The 20,313-nt window shown below is 41.4% G+C and overlaps 1 protein-coding gene across 1 annotated transcript in view; it reads left to right on the forward strand.

Annotated features, from left to right (window-relative positions):
* Positions 1–20,313, forward strand: part of LOC128703084 (kinesin-like protein KIF19) — a 295,621-nt gene that overhangs the window by 83,918 nt on the left and 191,390 nt on the right. The window contains exons 3-4 of the mRNA XM_070103638.1: positions 4,532–4,642; positions 9,039–9,239. Coding sequence (XP_069959739.1) covers positions 4,532–4,642; positions 9,039–9,239 — 312 coding nt within the window. The remainder of the gene's footprint in view (positions 1–4,531; positions 4,643–9,038; positions 9,240–20,313) is intronic.

The following is a 20,313-nucleotide window of genomic DNA, read 5'->3' on the forward strand; positions in this document are numbered from 1 at the left end:
AATGTCTTCCACCTGTGCTAGTTACCCAACATACAATGTCTTCCACCTGTGCTAGTTACCCAACATACAATGTCTTCCACCTGTGCTAGTTACTCAACATACAATGTCTTCCACCTGTGCTAGTTACCCAACATACAATGTCTTCCACCTGTGCTAGTTACCCAACATACAATGTCTTCCACCTGTGCTAGTTACCCAACATACAATGTCTTCCACCTGTGCTAGTTACCCAACATACAATGTCTTCCACCTGTGCTAGTTACCTAACATACAATGTCTTCCACCTGTGCTAGTTACCCAACATACAATGTCTTCCACCTGTGCTAGTTACCCAACATTGTCTTCCACCTGTGCTAGTTACCCAACATACAATGTCTTCCACCTATGCTAGTTACCCAACATACAATGTGTTCCACCTGTGCTAGTTACCCAACATACAATGTCTTCCACCTATGCTAGTTACCCAACATACAACGTGTTCCACCTGTGCTAGTTACCCAACAACGTGTTCCACCTGTGCTAGTTACCCAACAGTGTCTTCCACCTGTGCTAGTTACTCAACATACAATGTCTTCCTGTGCTAGTTACTCAACATACAATGTCTTCCCGTGCTAGTTACTCAACATACAATGTCTTCCACCTGTGCTAGTTACTTAACATACAATGTCTTCCACCTGTGCTAGTTACCCAACATACAATGTCTTCCACCTGTGCTAGTTACCCAACATACAATGTCTTCCACCTGTGCTAGTTACCCAACATACAATGTCTTCCACCTGTGCTAGTTACCCAACATACAATGTCTTCCACCTGTGCTAGTTACCCAACATACAATGTCTTCCACCTGTGCTAGTTACTCAACATACAATGTCTTCCACCTGTGCTAGTTACCCAACATACAATGTCTTCCACCTGTGCTAGTTACTCAACATACACTTTGTGTATGCGAGACCTGTCTTTATTAGATATTTTCACAACGTTATTTGTAGCCCCTTTTTTTCAGTTTTTAACTTGTTCATTTTTAATCATATCTCCCCAAATTCTACACATTTCATTATTTCATGCTTATTAATATCCAGGAGATTGATTGATCTGTATATTTCGATCCCCCTTGTGGGATCCTCTTCGTCAGATAGAGGATCCCACTCGTGGCGAGGCGTTTCCTCTAATAGGTGTCGTGAACTGTACGTAAGTGTCTTTTTCCACATCTTGTCGGTATCACCATACCATTTCCTCATGAGTGGAAGTGTCTGCCTAGTAGGGTTATTGAAGCTAAAACGTTGTGTAGTTTCAAATTTAGATAAATACATGAGTGAGAGGGGTTAGATAAATACATGAGTGAGAGGGGTTAGATAAATACATGAGTGAGAGGGGTTAGATAAATACATGAGTGAGAGGGTTTGGATTTGAGTGAGACTTGCATAATGAGTAAATAGAATCATCAAAACTTATTTCTTGGGTTGGGCAAATATTTTGTTAGTGGGAAGGATTGTTAAGGACCTGCCTAGTATGGGCCAACAGGCCTGCCGCAGTGTTCCTCCTTTCTTATGTTCTTATACATATTAATCGATCTTCTGAGTTTTTGTCAGTGTGGGTTTTTATTAGGCATTTAACAGATTTAAGGTTGGAACCTTAATCTGTTAATCACAGCTTGGTGACTGACCAGCGAGATGCTCACTGATTTCCTCTGAAGTTTGAAAACTTCAGTTTCATGGAGTGAACTCTTCTTCAGGCTGAGGGACTGACCACCTCGAATACTTTTTCTCCAAGGTTGATGGACTGATTACATCTTTATTTCACTGCTACACCTGTTGCCTCTGTATTTGACTGAAGAAGCCTATTGTGTAGGCGAAATATTTCAACAATAAAAATACCTAACTGTTGCACATGTGTCTTAATCTTCAACTGGTCGGTACTTTACATTATATTCACCATAAGACGTTCATGTTTCCCTCCACTTCCCAAGTTATATTGATGACTACAATATTCTTACTCTGGACAGTTTATTAATTAAGAATAAGTCACAATACCATGGCTGGAACAGTTCATTAACAGTGTCACAATACCATGGCTGGAACAGTTCATTAACAGTGTCACAGTACCATGGCTGGAACAGCTCATTAACAGTGTCACAATACCATGGCTGGAACAGTTCATTAACAGTGTCACAATACCATGGCTGGAACAGCTCATTAACAGTGTCACAATACCATGGCTGGAACAGTTCATTAACAGTGTCACAATACCATGGCTGGAACAGCTCATTAACAGTGTCACAATACCATGGCTGGAACAGCTCATTAACAGTGTCACAATACCATGGCTGGAACAGTTCATTAACAGTGTCACAATACCATGGCTGGAACAGCTCATTAACAGTGTCACAATACCATGGCTGGAACAGTTCATTAACAGTGTCACAATACCATGGCTGGAACAGCTCATTAACAGTGTCACAATACCATGGCTGGAACAGTTCATTAACAGTGTCACAGTACCATGGCTGGAACAGTTCATTAACAGTGTCACAATACCATGGCTGGAACAGCTCATTAACAGTGTCACAATACCATGGCTGGAACAGTTCATTAACAGTGTCACAGTACCATGGCTGGAACAGTTCATTAACAGTGTCACAATACCATGGCTGGAACAGTTCATTAACAGTGTCACAGTACCATGGCTGGAACAGTTCATTAACAGTGTCACAATACCATGGCTGGAACAGTTCATTAACAGTGTCACAGTACCATGGCTGGAACAGTTCATTAACAGTGTCACAGTACCATGGCTGGAGCAGTTCATTAACAGTGTCACAGTACCATGGCTGGAACAGTTTTGTTTAACATAATATATTGCTGTATTTATTACGTTAGGAAGATGGTGCTTTTTTATCAATAACTCTTAATCGATTGCCAGACAAAGGACCTTTCGAGGTGTCAGGCAATGAATGCTATATCTTAGGGCCTTTTATGTGCATTGAGTTTTTTTTTTTTTTTTGCATATGTTGAGTCATACACGGGTAATGTCATAGGGTTTTGTGTTTCATGTCTATGTTCTGTTAACAACAGCTATTAGACAAGTTTCAGAGATAGTGTGTGTGTGTGTGTGTGTGTGTGTGTGTGTGTGTGTGTGTGTGTGTGTGTGTGTATGCAAGGAATTCGCAAGAGCAGGCGAAATATACACAAACACTGATCTCTGGCTGAAGGAGACTCGAACCTACGAACCTTGGAACAAAGTACGCAGTGCTATACCAATCTACCCACACTGGACAATACCTTGGCGTGCAGCTTGCGCTACACGTTGATCCAAGGCAGCCAGCTTTTCATCTCGTCCCCTGCATGCATCAGCCTTACTGAAAACTGGCTGCCTTGGATCAACGTGTAGCGCAAGCTGCACGCCAAGGTAAGGTCCAGTGTGGGTAGATTGGTATAGCACTGCGTACCTTGTTCCAAAGTTCGTAGGTTAGTCTCCTTCAGCCAGAGATCAATGTTTGATATATATATATATATATATATATATATATATATATATATATATATATATATATATATATATATATATATATATCTCAATAACAACATTGCGCTAGCCAAGGATTCGAACCCATGTTGTACTGGCCTGCTTCATGGTAAGCGAGAACCACATGACGCTTTAAACCACAGGACCACCCAACCCTACAAGAATGGCGCAGCCAGCATACAGCTAGCTGTTGGGCTTAGAAGCTCCCACACCTCCGTATGCCCTCGGATGGTGGCCCAACAGCTAGCTGTGTGCTGGCTGCGCCATTCTTGTAGGGTTGGGTGGGCCTGTGGTTTAAACCGTCATGTGGTTCTCGCTTACCGTGAGGCAGGCCAGTACAACATAGGTTCGAATCCTTGGCTAGCGCAATGTTGTTATTGATATATATATATATATATATATATATATATATATATATATATATATATATGTCGTGCCGAATATGTAAAACTGGTCAATTAGCAAGTACTCATTTAAAATTAAGTCCTTTCTAAAATTTTCTCTTATACGTTTAAATATATATATTTTTCATTAATGTTGATGTAAAAATTTATAATTTTGCACCAAAAGGAACTTGGAAAACTTGCCTAACCTTATTATAACAAGCGCAATTTATTTTAGCTTAACCCAACTAAATATATTTTAGGTTTGTTTACAATAATTTAATACTAAACAAACACAGTGAAATATATTTTTTTTTCGTTAGTTTCAGAATGATTTTGGCGAAATTATTGCATACACAAATTTTCACTTGTCCTATATGGCAAGATGAGCGTTGCTATTTAAGCCAAGATCGCAAGTTCTGCCTATTCGGCACGACATATATATATATATATATATATATATATATATATATATATATATATATATATATATATATATATATTATATTATATATATATATATTATATTATATTAGTCTTTTAAAGGGTGGTGAGTGTTGTCTGACACTTTAATGGGTGATAGTCACAGGATAATGGTTAATGGAAGTGTTTCTCTGACTTCACAGATGTTGATGCTGCAGGAGCAGGAAACTGGTAAGAGCGACCATCTCCGCCTCAACAGAAAGAGTGACAAGCAGTTCGTCTTTGACAGACTCTTCAGCGAGGAGTCCAATCAGGTTAGTAATGTGCCCATCCCAATCTTGGTTCTCTACGCCACTTTTCTCACAACCAAACACACTTGCCGTTCCCTAGACTGTGTCACCTGGATGGATTGCTGGAGTTTTGGGGATCTTGGTTGGCTGAATAGGAAGAGGTGACGGCCACTTTGAGGCGGATTGTAGGCCCATACCAGTATCTGATCTTCAGCAGCGGCTGTGCTCAGGCAGCTATACACACGCTTGAGCACTGTTCAGGACGGACTAGTGAAGAGCATCTTCTCGGTTCAGACCATTTTACTGTCGGTGGTGTAAACTGCAGCTGGGGAAATAGCATTTTTTTTACACAATTTTCACAATCGAGCATCACCACTAGCTTGTATATACACCCTATCGCTGCCACTGGGATCATTACGACTTGGTAAATTTATGTACCAACAGGTGTTTTCCATTGAGAAGGTGTTTTTGGAAGGTTGAAGAGCAGTTTTGGTCTGTTGTTGAAGAGCGAACGAATCTATAATAAAATAAACCCCTCAAGGTTCCTTGATGTTGGTGAGGGGCTCTTGATTTAGGGAATTGAATCTGTGCTCCAGTTCCCCGAATTAAGCCTGAATGCCTTCCACATCCCCTTCCCCCCAGGCGCTGTATAATCCTCCAGGTTTAGCGCTTCCCCCTTGATTATAATAATAATATAATAAAATAAAGTGAAAATATCTGAAGTACTCTTGTCTACTTCACCATGATCAATTACGGGACCATTCCTTAAAGTGATAGATTCCGTTTTAGCTGAGAGCTTTCCAGATTCCAGATTCCAGAACTAGTCATAGTTCCAGGACTGGCAGTGATGGAAGATGGTTTCACTGACACAGGTGACACTAGGAAACACTATAACCTATATAACCTAATGTTTATGATGTGAAAGTAACTGTGGATCTACCAGCATCGTCCTGTATGGCTCAGGGAACCAGCGTGTAACACGAGATGCGACGGAAGCGCCACCACCTTGCATCATTTGTGTTTTACTGGATTCGTTTAGCTTTTTTTTTTTTTTTTTTACACAGGGTTTGACAAGGTTAGGTTACTGCTCATCAGATGATCATCCCCACAGGTAGCAGTAATCTATGAATCTGACCATCCTTAAGCCAAGCCGGGAACCCTATGAACTATGGTTTGAGCAAAATGGAAAGGATTTGTGGTCTTGTACTTTAGAGATGGGCTGCTTCCTCTCTCCGATTAAGCTTCTTCAGGCTCTGTCAGTCAACATACCTCCGATTCTACCATTACTATTATTACTATAACTATTAATGCTGTTATTACTTAGTTAATACTACTACTACTAATAACACTACTAAGCACTGCGGTAACCTAGTACTGACTACTTCTACTAACCTCTACACTAAAGAATCTCATAGTGCACATCTACCAAGAGAGTCCTGTGTTCACTACAGTACTTCATGCAATCCTCAATGCTCTTTTTCTGATAGCTGACTTAGTTGGTTCTCTGTTCAAAGCGTACTCATATTCCCAATATACTGTTGTGTGTCCCTGACCCAGTATGCTTCTGTCCACCGTATGGTCCGAAAGATCCAAGAGTGGCAGTCAGTCAGTGTCCAGTGGTCATGGAAAATGTCTGGCCTTATGTACGACATGGGTGTTTGGGTCCTATCTTTCAACAGGAATCGTATTTTTGGGATGAATCTATCGACTGATGATCAGGGATGCATCTCAGCAATAGCCACCTGTTGAAGGGTGCTCCTGTCCCCCTCCCTGTGTAATTTGTGACGTGTAGGTGACTGTAAAACATATTTTAATATGTTGCCCAGTATTTACGTATTTCTGCCTTCATAATTTTTATTAATACAGAGGAGCCTATAAGGCACTCGGACAACTTATAGGAGAGCCTTTGATATTAATAATTTAATGAAGTTTTAATAATGCTGGTTATTTTAACTTGGTGTAATAGTTTTGTGCTGATGAGTTTCTTCATGTTTGTAGGTTTTTATTGTTTAATTTTATTATTGTTTTGTGTTTTGTATGTCATTGCTTTCATTAAAATGAGCGCCGAATTCCGCTTTGTAAATATTAAAACTACCACCACTGTACTCGATACTGACCCCTACTTATTAATACTCCTAACCAATGCACTAATTACCGACCCTTACTTATTAATACTCCTAACCAATGCACTAATTACCGACCCTTACTTATTAATACTCCTAACCAATGCACTAATTATCGACACTTACTTATTAATACTCCTAACCAATGCACTAATTACCGACCCTTACTTATTAATACTCCTAACCAATGCACTAATTACCGACCCTTACTTATTAATACTCCTAACCAATGCACTAATTACCGACCCTTACTTATTAATACTCCTAACCAATGCACTAATTATCGACCCTTACTTATTAATACTCCTAACCAATGCACTAATTACCGACCCTTACTTATTAATACTCCTAACCAATGCACTAATTACCGACCCTTACTTATTAATACTCCTAACCAATGCACTAATTACCGACCCCTACTTATTAATACTCCTAACCAATGCACTAATTACCGACCCTTACTTATTAATACTCCTAACCAATGCACTAATTACCGACCCCTACTTATTAATACTCCTAACCAATGCACTAGTTACCGACCCCTACTTATTAATACTCCTAACCAATGCACTAGTTACCGACTCCTACTTATTAATACTCCTAACCAATGCACTAGTTACCGACCCCTACTTATTAATACTCCTAACCAATGCACTAGTTACCGACTCCTACTTATTAATACTCCTAACCAATGCACTAGTTACCGACCCCTACTTATTAATACTCCTAACCAATGCACTAGTTACCGACCCCTACTTATTAATTCTCCTAACCAATGCACTAGTTACCGACTTCTACTTATTAATACTCCTAACCAATGCACTAGTTACCGACCCCTACTTATTAATACTCCTAACCAATGCACTAGGTACCGACTCCTACTTATTAATACTCCTAACCAATGCACTAGTTACCGACCCCTACTTATTAATACTCCTAACCAATGCACTAATTACCGACCCCTACTTATTAATACTCCTAATCAATGCACTAGTTACCGACCCCTACTTACTAATACTCCTAACCAATGCACTAATTACCGATCCCTACTTGTTAATACTCCTAACCAATGCACTAATTACCGACCCCTACTTATTAATACTCCTAACCAATGCACTAATTACCGACTCCTACTTATTAATACTCCTAACCAATGCACTAATTACCGACTCCTACTTATTAATACTCCTAACCAATGCACTAATTACCGACCCCTACTTATTAATACTCCTAACCAATGCACTAATTACCTACCCCTACTTATTAATACTCCTAACCAATGCACTAATTACCGACCCCTACTTATTAATACTCCTAACCAATGCACTAGTTACCGACCCCTACTTATTAATACTCCTAACCAATGCACTAATTACCGACTCCTACTTATTAATACTCCTAACCAATGCACTAATTACCGACCCCTTCTTATTAATACTCCTAACCAATGCACTAATTACCGACTCCTACTTATTAATACTCCTAACCAATGCACTAATTACCGACTCCTACTTATTAATACTCCTAACCAATGCACTAATTACCGACCCCTACTTATTAATACTCCTAACCAATGCACTAATTACCGACTCCTACTTATTAATACTCCTAACCAATGCACTAATTACCGACCCCTACTTATTAATACTCCTAACCAATGCACTAATTACCAACTCCTACTTATTAATACTCCTAACCAATGCACTAATTACCGACCCCTACTTATTAATACTCCTAACCAATGCACTAATTACCGACCCCTACTTATACTCCTAACCAATGCACTAATTACCGACCCCTACTTATTAATACTCCTAACCAATGCACTAATTACCGACCCCTACTTATTAATACTCCTAACCAATGCACTAATTACCGACCCCTACTTATTAATACCCCTAACCAATGCACTAGTTACCGACCCCTACTTATTAATACCCCTAACCAATGCACTAGTTACCGACCCCTACTTATTAATACCCCTAACCAATGCACTAATTACCGACCCCTACTTATTAATACCCCTAACCAATGCACTAGTTACCGACCCCTACTTATTAATACTCCTAACCAATGCACTAATTACCGACCCCTACTTATTAATACTCCTAACCAATACACTAATTACCGATCCCTACTTATTAATACTCCTAACCAATGCACTAATTACCGACCCCTACTTATTAATACTCCTAACCAATGCACTAATTACCGACCCCTACTTATTAATACTCCTAACCAATGCATTAACTACTGACCCTACTCATGCTTCTACTGTTACACTACGACTGCTGCAGGATGAGTTGTACAAGGACACGACCAAGGTGCTGGTGGAGGACGTGTTGAAGGGCTTCCACGCCACAGTGTTCGCTTACGGTGCTACGGGAGCAGGAAAGACCTTCACTATGGTGGGTACCACTGAGCAGCCTGGCATCATGGTCAGGGCTCTCAACGACCTCTTCAACACCCTAGACTCTGAGAGAAACTCCAAGGCAAAGGTAAGTAGATCTGCAGCTTCCAGTGATGCGTCTCTCTTCCTATTAATATGTACTTCAAGACACTATCCTAACCTGACGTAACCTGAGACTTAGTGAAGAAAAACGGTAGACCCAAAGTCAGGTCTCCAGACCTAAGTTCTCTTAATATGCACAAATAACCCACGAATTATTTGTGTATTGCGCCTTTTTATTCTTTATCTCTTAATATTACAGTATTGATGTTATTCGTATTTAGGATTTTCCCTCCGTGATATTAAATAGTGTATTGTGTGCGCGTTTCTCTATAAGCGAACTAATGCCGAAGTCATCAGACTTTGAACTGAATAACCCACACGAGTTACTGCTTCGTATAGAGAGGTTCCATGTCTATAATATCAGGAGTGATTTGTTTTATCAATAAGTATGGGCACACAGCTTCATATTGTTAACATAATTATAATTTTCCGGCATATAAGTCGCGCTTTTTTTCCCACAAAAAGTCTTGGAAAATCATCGTGCGTCTCATATGATGTTACACTTAAGCAGTTCTTTACTAGCGTTACGTTACAACTGCTCGAAACATGGTCTTATATGTTCGTGCGTCTTATATTCCGGAAAATACTTTGTATCGGTATGTAAGTGTTGGATGTGTCTTTGCTGATCAACGTGGCGGTGTAGTATACCATTTATAATGACACACAATGTAGGCCAGAAATATAATGTGTATATTCCAATATAGAGTACACTCTTATTTAACTTTGTTTACCATACATTGTAAACGAGTGATAATAAAGCAACATCAGTACTGGAGATTCAACACATCAGTACTGGAGATTCAACACATCAGTACTGGAGATTCAACACATCAGTACTGGAGATTCAACACATCAATACTGGAGATTCAACACATCAATACTGGAGATTCAACACATCAGTACTGGAGATTCAACACATCAATACTGGAGATTCAACACATCAATACTGGAGATTCAACACATCAGTACTGGAGATTCAACACATCAATACTGGAGATTCAACACATCAATACTGGAGATTCAACACATCAGTACTGGAGATTCAACACATCAATACTGGAGATTCAACACATCAGTACTGGAGATTCAACACATCAATACTGGAGATTCAACACATCAGTACTGGAGATTCAACACATCAGTACTGGAGATTCAACACATCAGTACTGGAGATTCAACACATCAGTACTGGAGATTCAACACATCAGTACTGGAGATTCAACACATCAGTACTGGAGATTCAACACATCAGTACTGGAGATTCAACACATCAGTACTGGAGATTCAACACATCAGTACTGGAGATTCAACACATCAGTACTGGAGATTCAACACATCAGTACTGGAGATTCAACACATCAGTACTGGAGATTCAACACATCAGTACTGGAGATTCAACACATCAGTACTGGAGATTCAACACATCAGTACTGGAGATTCAACACATCAGTACTGGAGATTCAACACATCAGTACTGGAGACTCAACACATCAGTACTGGAGATTCAACACATCAGTACTGGAGATTCAACACATCAGTACTGGAGATTCAACACATCAGTACTGGAGATTCAACACATCAGTACTGGAGATTCAACACATCAGTACTGGAGATTCAACACATCGGTACTGGAGATTCAACACATCGGTACTGGAGATTCAACACATCGGTACTGGAGATTCAACACATCGGTACTGGAGATTCAACACAGTACTGGAGATTCAACACAGTACTGGAGATTCAGCACATCAGTACTGGAGATTCAGCACATCAGTACTGGAGATTCAACACATCAGTACTGGAGATTCAACACATCAGTACTGGAGATTCAACACATCAGTACTGGAGATTCAACACATCAGTACTGGAGATTCAACACATCAGTACTGGAGATTCAACACATCAGTACTGGAGATTCAACACATCAATACTGGAGATTCAACACATCAATACTGGAGATTCAACACATCATTACTGGAGATTCAACACATCAATACTGGAGATTCAACACATCAGTACTGGAGATTCAACACATCAATACTGGAGATTCAACACATCAATACTGGAGATTCAACACATCAGTACTGGAGATTCAACACATCAATACTGGAGATTCAACACATCAATACTGGAGATTCAACACATCAATACTGGAGATTCAACACATCAGTACTGGAGATTCAACACATCAATACTGGAGATTCAACACGTCAATACCGGAGATTCAACACATCAATACTGGAGATTCAACACATCAATACTGGAGATTCAACACATCAGTACTGGAGATTCAACACATCAATACTGGAGATTCAACACAGTACTGGAGATTCAACACATCAGTACTGGAGATTCAACACATCAATACTGGAGATTCAACACATCAATACTGGAGATTCAACACATCAATACTGGAGATTCAACACATCAGTACTGGAGATTCAACACATCAATACTGGAGATTCAACACATCAGTACTGGAGATTCAACACATCAGTACTGGAGATTCAACACATCAATACTGGAGATTCAACACATCAGTACTGGAGATTTAACACATCAGTACTGGAGATTCAACACATCAATACTGGAGATTCAACACATCAGTACTGGAGATTCAACACATCAATACTGGAGATTCAACACATCAATACTGGAGATTCAACACATCAATACTGGAGATTCAACACATCAATACTGGAGATTCAACACATCAATACTGGAGATTCAACACATCAATACTGGAGATTTAACATATCAATACTGGAGACTCGACACATCAGTACTTGAGACTCAACACATCAGTACCTGTGGCTCATCAGCACATCAATACTGGAGACTCATCAACACATCAATATTGGAGACTCATCAACACGTCAATATTGGAGACTCATCAACACGTCAATACTGGAGACTCAACAGCACATCAATACTGGAGACTCATCAACACGTCAGTACTGGAGACTCAGCAGCACATCAGTATTGGAGACTCATCAACACGTCAATGCTGGAGACTCAGCAGCACATCAGTACTGGAGACTCAACAGCACATCAATATTGGAGACTCATCAACACGTCAATGCTGGAGATTCAGCAGCACATCAATATTGGAGACTCGTCAACACGTCAATGCTGGAGACTCAACAGCACATCAATACTGGTGACTCATCAACACATCAGTACTTGTAGCTCATCAACACATCAATACTTGTGGCTCAACACATCAATACTTGTGACTCAGCACATCAATACTGTGGATTCATCAACACATCAATACTGGCGACTTAACACAGTACTGGTGAGTCATCAACGCATTAATACTGGCGACTCAACACATCAGTACTGGCGACTCAACACATCAGTACTGGCGAGTCATCAACGCATCAATCCTGGTGACTCGTTGTTTTGTGAGTACGTGGATGTCTTCAGAATGAGAGAGTTCATGGAGAGTCTGCAAAAACTGTCTTGGGCTGCGGCTCGTACGACGGTTTACGTGCGGCCAGCGGTAACAGTCTGGTTGATCAGGCCCTGATCCACCACGAGGCCTGGTCTTGGACCGGGCCGCAGGGGCGTTGACCCCCGAAACTCCCTGCAGGTATGTATCGCTAGTTACACTTGCACACTCTTAAGGCAGGTAGGTACCTTGATGCTAAAGTCTCTTGATCCAAGGGACTGGTGCTATCCTCCCGTTTATTGTAGCGGATGTGTTTACAGCCCTCAGGCGCTGTGTGACCCCTATGGGTTTAGCACTTCTCTATGTATATAGCACATTGTTATGTTTGAGGTTCGATAGTGCGACATTGTGGCTACCCGCTGGTATTTCTTCGTTGATGGTGGTACCTTGTCTGTCACCAGTGTTCGTCTCTACTGGGAAAAATATACACAATTGTGACTTGGTAAAGCCCACCGTGTGGGCGAAACGTAGTCAATAAGGGATTGTATTTTATTGCTTTTGTGTTTATTTTTCCATCTTGTCGATATTTTATACCATTTATCTTCTTCGTCTCCACTTACTGGATTAACACACTGGCCTGGAGTTTCAGCACTCACTTGCCGTGCGTTCAGACTCCACCCGCTCCCTGGTTCAATAATGGTACTCTCCCATTCTGACGTTTCTTCCCTGACAGTCACTCCTTGCTGTCTTCCTCTAAGGTACTCTTTGATTCACTGGAGTACAGGAGGTCTCCGTTCATACAGCTTTAAATATGGCGCCGGTTGTCCTTACCTTACGCAACTGTTGTATGAATATTACCTGGAGTTTACCTGGAGAGAGAGTTCCGGGGGTCAACACCCCCGCGGCCCGGTCTGTGACCAGGCCTCCTGGTGGATCAGAGCCTGATCAACCAGGCTGTTACTGCTGGCTGCACGCAATCCAACGTACGAACCACAGCCCGGCTGGCGATAACAGCTGCGCAGCGGTAAAAGCACGGAACATTATGAACAGTGGTTCAGTTGAAATGTAACAAAAACGTTGAACACTTAAAAGAGGGCGCTGTATACTTGGGAAGCTCCAGTATATGCCTTGTTATTCCTGTCTAGCCCTCAAGTTTTTACTCCAACCTCTTGCATACAGTATCAATTGCCTTCTTGCTCCACGTGTTCTATCTCTCTCCTCTCCATTCCTTTGCGTGGTATCTATTTATCTTATCTTACATAAAACTGCTTCTCAAACCATACCACGGGTGGGGTTAGAACCCGCGATCAGAGAGTCATAAAACTCTAGACCGACGCGCCAGACACTGGGCCAGCTGGCTACAAGATTCGTCCAACTAGGTATATTTATACACCATAGGAAGGTTAGCATAGGTTCTAATCCTGCCCGTGGTATGGTTTGTTTACAGTCGTGTCATTACGGTTTCGTGAGTCTTGATAACTGCTTCTCGTCTGTCTCCCGTCTTAAATAGTGATTACATTCGCTGTCTTAAAGATCTCTGGTAATTGTTAGCTAGCGGCTCGGACAGTGCTTCTGCTCTCTTGCAGTATTTTTAAACACACCTTTTAAAGCCTTGTTGGTTTTGATGTTCTCAGTACCATCAAAAGTTTCTTGACCTCTCCCTGCTGTGTGCGCGGTGTCCAGTACCTGTTGGTGTACCTTCTTGCCCTGGATTTCTGGTGTTGCCACTGTTTCCACTAAAAAGACCTCTTCAGAGGAATTTTCTGATGTGACTGTGAAGCAGTTTGGTTCAGCCTTGGACGTTGTTGCTGCTGTACGTCATTCTCAAACTGTGGTTTAAATACACACTTTGCCTATTCGTTTTTGGCTAATCTGCTCACCTCTTTGTTCACGTCCGTCCTTCGCTTTCTGTAGTTTTTCCACACTTAAGTCTTTTTTTTTTTTTTTTTTTTTTTTTTTTTGCCTTTGCATCTTTGGTTGAACAGTGAGCTCTCTTTGTCTTCACTGTTTGCACTTCTGGGTATGGAGTTATCCTTTGCCTCCCGGCACTTTCCACTTAGTACTCCATCTTATCCACTGACTTTCCTTCCCGTTCCCTTTCTCATTGCACTGCAATCAAGAATTCTCTTATCCCTTGCCTTCGAAGTCTCTTCTAGTATGGGTTCTTGCTCCCTTTACCCGCCATTCTTGCCTCTACGTTGAGTTCCACAAAGGTTCAGTACTGTGTGGTTGCTACAGCTCAGGGCTTTCATATTCCGTGCGAGTTATGTCAGAAGTACTTGTGGTCAATACCAGATCCATTTTTGCTGTGTATGTGTGTGTGTGGGGGGGGGGATATCCTGAAGCAAATACTAACACTTTTGTGCCTAACAAAATGCATTTAACAACCTTTCTGTGTAACTGTGGTTATATATGACGTGCCGAATAGATAAAACTGGTCATTTAGTAAGAACTTACTTAAAATTAAGTTCTTTCTAAAATTCTCTTATACGTTTAAAGATATATTTTTTTCATTTAGGTTAATGTAAAAATTAATATTGTGCCATGAGAACCTTAGAAAACTTACCTAACCTTATTATAACAAGCGCAATTTAAATAAGCCTAATTAAACTAAATATGTTTGAGATAGGTTTACAGTAATTTAATAATAAACAAATACAATGAAATATATTATTTTCGTTAGGTTCAGAAAGATTTTTGCGAAATTATTGCATACACAAACTTTCGCTTGCCTTATTTGGCAAGAAGAGCGTTGCTTTTTAAGCCAGAATTGCAAATTTTACCTGTTCGGCACTATATATATATATATATATATATATATATATATATATATATATATATATATATATATATATATATATATATATATATATATATATATATAATTAGTAAAAGCTCTCCTCGTAATATACTAATTAACTTCCCTCTATACCCTTGGCCTGGCTTGGCATCCTTGGCCTAGTCACGTATCCTTGGCAGAATGCAGTTGCAAGAATATAATCAATTTCCTGGTCCCTGGCTGCTGTCACTGGTCTTCCATGCCTTTAATTATTGCATTATATTATTATTATTATTATTATTATTATTTACATAAATGATTTTAGTTGTATTTATTGGCGACACTGCCACACTGGACCAGTGTTGTAGTGTATCATCAACACTGCCACACTGGGTCAGTGTTGTAGTGTATCACCAACACTGCCACACTGGACCAGTGTTGTAGTGTATCATCAACACTGCCACACTGGGTCAGTGTTGGAGTGTATCACCAACACTGCCACACTGGACCAGTGTTGTAGTGTATCATCAACACTGCCACACTGGACCAGTGTTGTAGTGTATCACCAACACTGCCACACTGGACCAGTGTTGTAGTGTATCATCAACACTGCCACACTGGGTCAGTGTTGGAGTGTATCACCAACACTGCCACACTGGACCAGTGTTGTAGTGTATCATCAACACTGCCACACTGGACCAGTGTTGGAGTGTATCACCAACACTGCCACACTGGACCAGTGTTGGAGTGTATCACCAACACTGCCACACTGGACCAGTGTTGTAGTGTATCATCAACACTGCCACACTGGGTCAGTGTTGGAGTGTATCACCAACACTGCCACACTGGACCAGTGTTGGAGTGTATCACCAACACTGCCACACTGGGTCAGTGTTGGAGTGTATCATCAACACTGCCACACTGGACCAGTGTTGGAGTGTATCACCAACACTGCCACACTGGGTCAGTGTTGGAGTGTATCACCAACACTGCCACACTGGACCAGTGTTGGAGTGTATCACCAACACTGCCACACTGGACCAGTGTTGTAGTGTATCATCAACACTGCCACACTGGACCAGTGTTGGAGTGTATCACCAACACTGCCACACTGGACCAGTGTTGGAGTGTATCACCAACACTGCCACACTGGACCAGTGTTGGAGTGTATCACCAACACTGCCACACTGGACCAGTGTTGGAGTGTATCACCAACACTGCCACACTGGACCAGTGTTGGAGTGTATCACCAACACTGCCACACTGGACCAGTGTTGGAGTGTATCACCAACACTGCCACACTGGACCAGTGTTGGAGTGTATCACCAACACTGCCACACTGGACCAGTGTTGGAGTGTATCACCAACACTGCTACACTCAGCATGTCAGCATGCCAGCGTGTCAGCGTGCCTCGTTGTGCTCCGGGTTGTGCTCCGGGTTATCTCGTGTTTTCACGGTCGCTCTTACGTGCTAGAACTTTAATTTGTGTCATCAATCCTATACGATACATCCCTCTAGCGCCTGGAACCAATCTTGGGCGGAAAACATTATATACTGAGTCAAAAAAGGAGAATTAGTGTGCACTACCTAGCAGAGTTTACTGCCAGAGGGGAATCATAGGCCTGTGTCCCGTGTGGAAAAAAATAATAATAATTGAACTTTTCGTGTCAGAGGAAAGAAAGTCTCTCTGATAACATTGAGTATACATAGTGTATAGTGTATACTACAGTGGCTCCCTAGTATATTGATGATAAAGGCTAAAGTGCCATTTGAAAACAGGTGAATTTGTAAATGAAGTGATAAGCCTATAGAGGCAGGTGCCAGAAGTCGCCAGAAACTTAACACAGGTCAGCTGTTTTTAATAATCTTCCTGGCTTGCTAGTGTACTCGCATATAATCTAGTGATACCAGTGAATAGCAGAATACAGTGTTGTAGTAGCAACTAACCAGTATTATAATGGTACTTAGTGGAGTGGAGTGACTTTCATTAGTTTCTTTTTCTTGAAATACGAGACGTTACTGTGAATTTCATATAACCTGTAGTTACCAGCGGTCGCAATATACACAACGAGAAGCAATTATTACTACAGAAAAAGCGTCCTTCCTCCAAAATTTGCACCAGTCAACTATAGTGATAATATAGCATTTATTGTGGTGGAGACGGAAAAACAAAAATAGAAAAGCCAGATACAGCGATTGATAAACAAAGAGGTCGACTGTACGTCATTGTAGGAGCTGCCAGATATCACCGGCTCTTCAACACGCAAGTTATACTTTTGTATCAGTCAAATCACATATTACTCGGGTAGATAATTTCCAGTAGATCCTTCATGTGTTAGCTCAAATCACCGACCAGTATGTTTTAAATAAGTGACCCACTGATCAGAGCAGATCGACTGGTCCGAACCCTTGACTGGTCCGAACCCTTGACTGGTCCGAACCCGGGACTGGTTTCAAACAGTTTCGTTGGACAATAAAGCAGACTGTAAACGGATGGGTTTGTAGGCGCCCTTATAAACACAAACATTAAAAATCAGGAACGTGACGGTAAGCTGTCCAATATACAAAAAGAGTTAGAAACAGAAATACAAATAGCTAGAGCTTCATTTAAGGTTATTAATATAATATTCAAGAGGTTGCTAGTAGAATTGCAGTAAATCAACCATTCAAATCATTATGAAGCTGTGTGTAGTCTGTGGTCAGTCAAACAAACGGGCTTCCACATGGATAAATTGTCATTTTTGTGGAAATTGGTGTCACGCTCCTTGTTTACCTGGAGTTTACCTGGAGAGAGTTCCGGGGGTCAACGCCCCCGCGGCCCGGTCTGAGACCAGGCCTCCTGGTGGATCAGAGCCTGATCAACCAGGCTGTTGCTGCTGGCTGCACGCAAACCAACATACGAGCCACAGCCCGGCTGATCCGGAACTGACTTTAGGTGCTTGTCCAGTGCCAGCTTGAAGACTGCCAGGGGTCTGTTGGTAATCCCCCTTATGTGTGCTGGGAGGCAGTTGAACAGTCTCGGGCCCCTGACACTTATTGTATGGTCTCTTAACGTGCTAGTGACACCCCTGCTTTTCATTGGGGGGATGGTGCATCGTCTGCCAAGTCTTTTGCTTTCGTAGTGGGTGATTTTCGTGTGCAAGTTCGGTACTAGTCCCTCTAGGATTTTCCAGGTGTATATAATCATGTATCTCTCCCTCCTGCGTTCCAGGGAATACAGGTTTAGGAACCTCAAGCGCTCCCAATAATTGAGGTGTTTTATCTCCGTTATGCACGCCGTGAAAGTTCTCTGTACATTTTCTAGGTCGGCAATTTCACCTGCCTTGAAAGGTGCTGTTAGTGTGTAGCAATATTCCAGCCTAGATAGAACAAGTGACCTGAAGAGTGTCATCATGGGCTTGGCATCCCTAGTTTTGAAGGTTCTCATTATCCATCCTGTCATTTTTCTAGCAGATGCGATTGATACAATGTTATGGTCCTTGAAGGTGAGATCCTCCGACATGATCACTCCCAGGTCTTTGACGTTGGTGTTTCGCTCTATTTTGTGGCCAGAATTTGTTTTGTACTCTGATGAAGATTTAATTTCCTCATGTTTACCATATCTGAGTAATTGAAATTTCTCATCGTTGAACTTCATATTGTTTTCTGCAGCCCACTGAAAGATTTGGTTGATGTCTGCCTGGAGCTTTGCAGTGTCTGCAATGGAAGACACTGTCATGCAGATTCGGGTGTCATCTGCAAAGGAAGACACGGTGCTGTGGCTGACATCCTTGTCTATGTCGGATATAAGGATGAGGAACAAGATGGGAGCGAGTACTGTGCCTTGTGGAACAGAGCTTTTCACCGTAGCTGCCTCGGACTTTACTCTGTTGACGACTACTCTCTGTGTTCTGTTAGTGAGGAAATTATAGATCCATCGACCGACTTTTCCTGATATTCCTTTAGCACGCATTTTGTGCGCTATTACGCCATGGTCACACTTGTCGAAGGCTTTTGCAAAGTCTGTATATATTACATCTGCATTCTTTTTGTCTTCTAGTGCATTTAGGACCTTGTCGTAGTGGTCCAATAGTTGAGACAGACAGGAGCGACCTGTTCTAAACCCATGTTGCCCTGGGTTGTGTAACTGATGGGTTTCTAGATGGGTGGTGATCTTGCTTCTTAGGACCCTTTCAAAGATTTTTATGATATGGGAAGTTAGTGCTATTGGTCTGTAGTTCTTTGCTGTTGCTTTACTGCCCCCTTTGTGGAGTGGGGCTATGTCTGTTGTTTTTAGTAACTGTGGGACGACCCCCGTGTCCATGCTCCCTCTCCATAGGATGGAAAAGGCTCGTGATAGGGGCTTCTTGCAGTTCTTGATGAACACAGAGTTCCATGAGTCTGGCCCTGGGGCAGAGTGCATGGGCATGTCATTTATCGCCTGTTCGAAGTCATTTGGCGTCAGGATAACATCGGATAGGCTTGTGTTAATCAAATTTTGTGGCTCTCTCATAAAAAATTAATTTTGATCTTCGACTCTCAGTCTGGTTAGCGGCTTGCTAAAAACTGAGTCATATTGGGACTTGAGTAGCTCACTCATTTCCTTGTTGTCATCTGTGTAGGACCCATCTTGTTTAAGTAGGGGCCCAATACTGGACGTTGTTCTCGATTTTGATTTGGCATAGGAGAAGAAATACTTTGGGTTTCTTTCGATTTCATTTATGGCTTTTAGTTCTTCCCGCGATTCCTGACTCCTAAAGGATTCTTTTAGCTTAAGTTCGATGCTTGCTATTTCTCTGACCAGTGTCTCCCTACGCATTTCAGATATATTGACCTCATTTAGCCGCTCTGTTATTCTTTTCCGTCGCCTGTAAAGGGAGCGCCTGTCTCTTTCTGTTTTACATCTA

This window comes from Cherax quadricarinatus, chromosome 86 (genome assembly GCF_038502225.1).
Source record: "Cherax quadricarinatus isolate ZL_2023a chromosome 86, ASM3850222v1, whole genome shotgun sequence".
NCBI lineage: Eukaryota > Metazoa > Arthropoda > Malacostraca > Decapoda > Parastacidae > Cherax > Cherax quadricarinatus.